At 40.0% G+C, this 6,503-nt stretch overlaps 1 protein-coding gene across 1 annotated transcript; it reads left to right on the top strand.

The window, feature by feature from the left end:
- Positions 1-3,338: 3,338 nt before the first annotated feature.
- LOC105097223 (prolyl-tRNA synthetase associated domain-containing protein 1) lies at positions 3,339-5,012 on the top strand. The gene is made up of 2 exons (XM_010989747.3): positions 3,339-3,491; positions 4,564-5,012. Exons 1-2 carry the CDS (start codon positions 3,408-3,410, stop codon positions 4,987-4,989), a joined length of 510 nt encoding a protein of 169 aa, XP_010988049.1. The 5' UTR covers positions 3,339-3,407; the 3' UTR covers positions 4,990-5,012.
- Positions 5,013-6,503: the final 1,491 nt, after the last annotated feature.

Raw genomic sequence — 6,503 nt, 5'->3', positions numbered from 1 at the left:
CTCAGGAATATACGTACAGTTATCTCCCTCCCATAGTCTGGCCTCCCGACTCATGCCCCCTTCCCTTTTTTAATGTTTGTCTCCCCAGGGCCTACCACAAACATGTGTAATCAGTGTTGCTGAATGACTGAAAGGAAACCTCTGTCCAGGAAATCTTTTTAATCAATTTAACACACAAACTTGAAAACTACTGAAGCATTTCAATTGCTATCATTTTACTTACACTCACTTAAGTGCAATTTCTGCAAGAAATTACTCTTTGCTCTCTTTGCCTTGCCAAGCAGTTGAGAAGGAAACAAGCAGAAACTGGCTGGAAGAACATAAAAGAAGTGGGCATCTCTCTCCCCCCGAATATTAAAGTGAAAATAACCAATGCTTTTCTATTCATGAAGATAATAGATGCTAATGTAGAAAATTTAAGTAATACCCCAAAATATATAAAGTAGCTTAAAAAAAAAAAAAAGCTGAGGGCAGTTAAAGGAACAGGCACCCACCAGGAAAAGCCAAAGCTGGAAACAGTAGAGCAACAAAACAACATAGTATTAGTTATAACCCAAAATACCAAATAAGTATACATGTGTCTGTACTTAAATAGCGAGAAGGAACAAATTCTCCTTACAGAAGAATTCCATAGATATATGTGTATAACCTCTAGTAGAGGGTAAAGCTTAATTTCCCTTCCCTTGAGTGTGGGCTGGAACTTAGTGACTTGCTTCCAAAGAACAGAATATGGAAAGGGAAAAATAGTAACTTCACAGTGGAGAAACCTGGCAGGTACCACCTTAACCAACTGATCAAGCTGAATGTCACCAGCAATGTCATGTTGATATCATGTATCCCCTGAAATGATGTGATGAGGGCATTTCATCCCTATAATATTCATCCCCCAAACCCAAAACCCTACTCTAATCATGGCGAAAACATCAGACAAACCCAAGTTAAAGAACATTATTCAAAACATCTGAGCAGAACTCTTCAAAACTCTTGTGGTAGCTCACAGCGAAAAAAAATGTGACAATAAATATATGTATGTTCATGTATAACTGAAAAATTGTGCTCTACACTGGAATTTGACACAACATTGTAAAATGACTGTAACTCGATAAAAAAAAGTTTAAAAAAAAGAACTCTTCAAAAGTGTCAAGGATATAAAAAATAAAAAAAAAAGAAAAGAAAAGACAGAGAAACTATCACAGATCAGAAGATAGAAGGAAATGTGATGATGGAATGCAACATAGGATCCTGTATAGAATCCTGGAACAGAAAAGCACATTAGTCGAAAAACTGGTGAAATCTGAATAAAGTTTGTAGTTTAGTTAACCGTAATACCCCAGTGTTAGTTTCTTAATTTTCACAAACATAAGAATCTAACATGTTAACATCAGAGGAAACTAAGTGAAGGACATTTGGGAATTCTCCACTATCTTTGCAACATTTCTGTGATCTAAATGTATTTCAAAATTAAAACTTTATTAAAAAAAATACAGTGAATCAAATCCTAGGTCCCACCTCTCTGAAGGTAAACACCTTTTATTTTTTTGGTGAACATCATTTCATTTATCTCTGTATAAATACGTATAATTTTATATAAATGAGATTAATGCTATAAAAGCTGCTTGTTATTGCTACAATACATAATGGACATCTTCCATGCTGATGAACATAGATCCATATCATTCTTTTTTTCTTGTTTTGGTGGAGGTACTGGGAATTGAAACTAGGACCTTGCGCATACGCTTTTCCACTGAGCTATACCCACCCCACCCCCTTATTCTTTTTAGTGACTTTGAAAGTTTCTGTTGTCTAAAAGTGCCATACCTACATAGATAGAACCAGTTTTATCATTGCTGATGAAAATTCAATGCAAATTTCTTTATTGGTATAGAGGTTACTGGAGATTAATGCTAAGTTTCCCACTAGAAATATACAAGATTATTACTCTTACGGTTTCCCACATGGAGAATTGTTTTGGTAGCAGCTGCAATACTAAAAGAAACACAGATATTTACCATATATCACGTAGTATAGATTAATACCAAATTTAAGTTAAAAATGATTATATTCATTATGTTAAAAAAGGCAAAATCTCAAAGCTGGTTGGGACCCTAATGATCTTTAATTCAACTTCTTCAATTATGGCGGCGGTTAAGAGATGGCCTTGGAATCAAACAGACTTGAATTTAGGTCCAGTTATCTCCCTCCCATAGTCTGGCCTCCTGACTCATGCCCCCTTCCCTTTTTTGTTTGTCTCCCCAAGGCCTACCACAAACGTGTAATCAGTGTTGCTGAATGACTGAAAGGAAACCTCTGTCCTGGAAATCTTTTTAATGAGTCTAACACACAAACTTGAAAACTACTGAAGCATTTCAATTGGTATCATTTTAAGGGACCATCTCACCAACCGCTAAAGATGTGACCTGAGCAAGTTGCTAAATTCGTAAGTGAAACTCTAATGTGGAATTTCAGGCCTCATTCAAGGGTGGGGAGGGTTTTGTAGGAAATGAGGAAAACATCCCACCAAGGGGTAGGCAAAGTGCCTCTCAAAAAGGTGAGTTGCGGGTGCCACAGCTATTTAAAAGGATAGGGATTTGGACCCCCTCCACTCTCCCCGTTGGTTCACAACCTCAGGGAGTTCCCCAGGTGAACCCCCCTTCCCCACCCCCAACACACCCACACACGGAGGGCATGGTAAGACGGAAGAGGCAAACCATTCCAGATTGGTAGGTGGCAGGTTCAATAAGCAAGGGAACTTACACACGTGGTTTGTCTAGGGTGTTCATCTATCAGAATCCTAAGAGTCTATCTGGGCGGGGGTGGAGGGTGGTGCGGAGGGGGTGGACTGGTTTCAGTCACCTAAACGTCCAGGTGGTTTCAATAACACATTACTCTCTCTAGGCTGCATCCTTCAAGTAGCTCCCAGCACAGGAACAGCAGGCGGAAAGTACATTCTAAGGACAGAAGAAGGAGTGAGGAGCCTCTGACTGCCTTGGTCCACCTCCCGGGGCAACCCATGATGACATACAATCGATTACTCCCCCAACACTCCTTAAGCTGAGTTATCAGGTGGCTCTGAATCTATTTACCTGGAAGATTTGCTGTATCTAGTAAACCTGAAGCTGGGCTAGAAAGGACTGTGAGACTGCAGGCACCTCCCTCTTATGGGCCGCCGGGGAAGGAACCCTGCAGGTCTGACAAGGCCGTCCCTGCGGACACAGGCGACTTCCACAAACGATCCACCGAGGTTAGCAAAGCCGGCGAGGCCCCGTCCCCGGAAGTCTCCAGTCGGGGTCTTCCGGCACCGCCCCTAGTTCCTGCAGGCACTTCCGTCTCGGCCGGCCGACGCCCAGGCGGCGGGAGGCCACGCCCAGTTCCTCCGCCCGGTCTCTCGGCACAGCCACGACGGCAGCATGGCGGGCGGCGAGTTGCGGGCGGCGCTGGAGCAGCGGCTCAGCGCCCTGGCCATCCGCACGGAGGTCGTGGAGCACCCGGAGGTGAGGCGCTTCCCCTGGGACAGCCCCGGGAAGGGTTGGGCTCTGCTGCAGCGTCTGTCGGGCGAAGCCGCCAAGACAGATGTCTCAGGGGTAATGTACCGCAGAAACGTTGTTCTAAGGCAATTCCCGGGATCCAGAGTACGAAAGGGCCCTGAACGCAGCACGAAAGGCCTCTCCACTTGGGACTCTGATGTAATAGTGAAAAAAACTCGTTTTACTTTTGGAGTGACTTGGATATTTTATGTTAAGACCTGGTGCAACATATCGAGAACTTGTGCATCTTAAGCTGGTGTGGGATGTCGGTCAGTGTATCCACTTTATTTGTAAAGTTGCCAAGCAGTAAGCCGTGTCTGCAGTGGCTACGATGTTATCAGGCGTCGTGCATACGGGACAGCAAGATTAGAAAGTTTGGTATTATTTTAGCTTGGTTTGGTGCATTGACGGGAAGATTTTCTGCAATGTCTCATGTGGCCAATATGTTGTAACCTGAGTGGTTCAGGGACAAAATTTTTTGCCCAAGGCTTGGGTATTAGCTGATGATTATTAGCTAAATATAGAGGTGACCTCAAGAGGGTAGAGAAATACATAAAAACTATCATTTCCTGTCTCCCCCACTTACCCCCAGTCCACACTCCTTTTCTACTGTGCATATGGCACCTTTTCTGATGTTTTTTATACAGTAGTCCAGGGTCTCATCCCCCGCCCTCTCATCCTACTGGTTATCTGTTTATAGAGTGGAGGTTGTCACATGGTCTGGATGTAATGTGTAATGCCAAGGAAAAGGAGTCTGGGCTGCTATGAACCTTACCAAAAGTTTCAAGGAAAAACAAAGCATTTTAGGAATGTGAGGGCTTGGCCAGCACATTGGAATAGAGAACTGGCCTAAGAGAAACTACTTGAGGTTCTGAGATGAGATAGGGTTTTAGCAGTGGGTTGGGAATGGTCTCTACCACTAAAATTTGGGGCACTGAGTACTACCATGCTGTTTTCACACAGCAAGCAAAATACATGTGTGTGTGTGTGCAGTGTGTATGTACATGGGTATTATTTCAAATTTTCTCATATTTTACAGGTGTTTACAGTTGAAGAAATGATGCCTCATATCCAACATTTGAAAGGAGCACACAGTAAGAACTTATTTCTTAAAGACAAAAAGAAAAAAGGCTATTGGCTGGTGACAGTTCTTCATGATAGACAAATTAATTTGAATGATCTTGCCAAGCAGTTAGGTGTTGGGAGTGGAAATCTGCGGTTTGCTGATGAAACAGCCATGCTAGAAAAACTAAAAGTTGGCCAAGGTTGTGCCACACCGCTGGCACTCTTCTGTGATGATGGAGATGTGAAATTTGTTTTGGATTCTGCTTTTTTGGACGGTGGACATGAAAAGGTGTACTTTCATCCAATGACTAATGCTGCGACCATGGGATTGAGCCCTGAAGACTTTCTCACATTTGTGAAGAAGACAGGACATGATCCCATAATACTAAATTTTGATTAAAACTAACTGATGTTTAGAATACATTTATTTCTGAAAGTTGTTTTTCTTACTTGTAATTTATAAAAAGCAAAAAAAGTGGTAAGATACATGTAACACCTTGGTTTGGTAACTACCTAAAATGATTTTAGGAAGAATATTGCATCTTAAAGGAGCTGTTTTTAGAAAGATGCATTAAGGTAATAGCTTTAGTCAACTGAGATTCCACCCTACCAACCCCCATGATAATTACTCATTACAGGAATGCCTTCAACAATTAAGAATAAATTAACATCAAAACTAAGATTGGTTAACTATCTATCTTACATCTTATGTAAGGTGTTTATAATACTTAAAAAAACAAGTTGCAAAAACAGCATATATAAAATTATACATATGATAGTGTACATACAGGGCAAAAAATCTAGAGGAATATGGGAATATATTAAGTTGTTGATAGTGATTATCTTTGGGGAATGAGGATTAAGGAGTAAAAACTCCCCAGCAAGATAATGAAAACAAACATGAGGGCAAGGGTAAATCCTTCCTATTACTGTTTGTTTTTAAACCAGTGATTTTTTTTTTTCAGTGAAAAATAAGCTAATTGGCTTTTATTAAATTATATTTTTAGAAAATTTTAATCTAGAAAAACATTCAAATAGAGATGGAAAATGTTATGTCATAATCATTATACTGATGAAGTTACAATTTAAAACTCAGCAGAATATGCATAGGCTATTAAGAAGGATTTCCTTAGTCTTTTTTGTTTAGAGGGTAGACATGTAAACACACTTGAAAAAGTTTCTTCTGTCCTCTAGGCTATATTAAATTTTTCTCATCCCCTTTCAACTATGGAGTCTTAAACAGTATAAAAACCCGGGATTATGTATTGTCATTGCCATATAGAAGGTAGTTCAAAAACAGAATGAGGAAAATTGACATATTTTTTCACCTCACTTAAACAAAACCCTAGTTGAGGGTCTGACTAGACTAAGCTACAAAAAATAGCTGAGTTTTCAAGAAAATTCTCATTTCCTCCAGTACAATCAAATGGGATTATCTGTGAAATAACCATTATTTTCCTAAAGTTGAACACTCAAAAAATAATTTGCATCTGGTAGAGATACTGTACTTAATTTGTACCAATTTGTGTTACTGAAAGGCAAAATAAAAGTAAAAACTTGTCATTTTTGGATATATATGATTAAAAACTGCAAGTCTGCAGAATTTTCATAAAATATAGAGTGGTTTTAAGAGATGAGTTAGAAATATTCTCCATAAATGATAACCTTGTTCTGAGGTGCCATGTTAGTTTTTACCTACTCTGTACTGTATCTCTAAGATGAAATTTTAGGTTGCTTTGCACATAAAATGAAGGCTTAATGAATAGAATCAAAGACACTGAGGACCTCAGATAACTGGTCTAACTACCTTCCTCATATTATGGTGAAAATAGGCCCAGAAGGTCCAACCTGCCCAAGGACACGAGGCTGGATGCCATCTCTTAACAGTCTGCCTCCCAAAGTCTACAAATCAAA

This window comes from Camelus dromedarius, chromosome 15 (assembly GCF_036321535.1).
Source record: "Camelus dromedarius isolate mCamDro1 chromosome 15, mCamDro1.pat, whole genome shotgun sequence".
Taxonomy (NCBI): domain Eukaryota; kingdom Metazoa; phylum Chordata; class Mammalia; order Artiodactyla; family Camelidae; genus Camelus; species Camelus dromedarius.
This window is presented reverse-complemented; position numbering and strand designations above follow the sequence as displayed.

Excerpts from the sequence above, each read along its gene's own strand:
- LOC105097223 (XM_010989747.3), top strand. The coding sequence starts at position 3,408 with ATGGCGGGCGGCGAGTTGCGGGCGGCGCTGGAGCAGCGGCTCAGCGCC. Across the intron at positions 3,492-4,563 it reads AGGTCGTGGAGCACCCGGAG|GTGTTTACAGTTGAAGAAAT; the intron begins GTGAGGCGCTTC and ends CATATTTTACAG.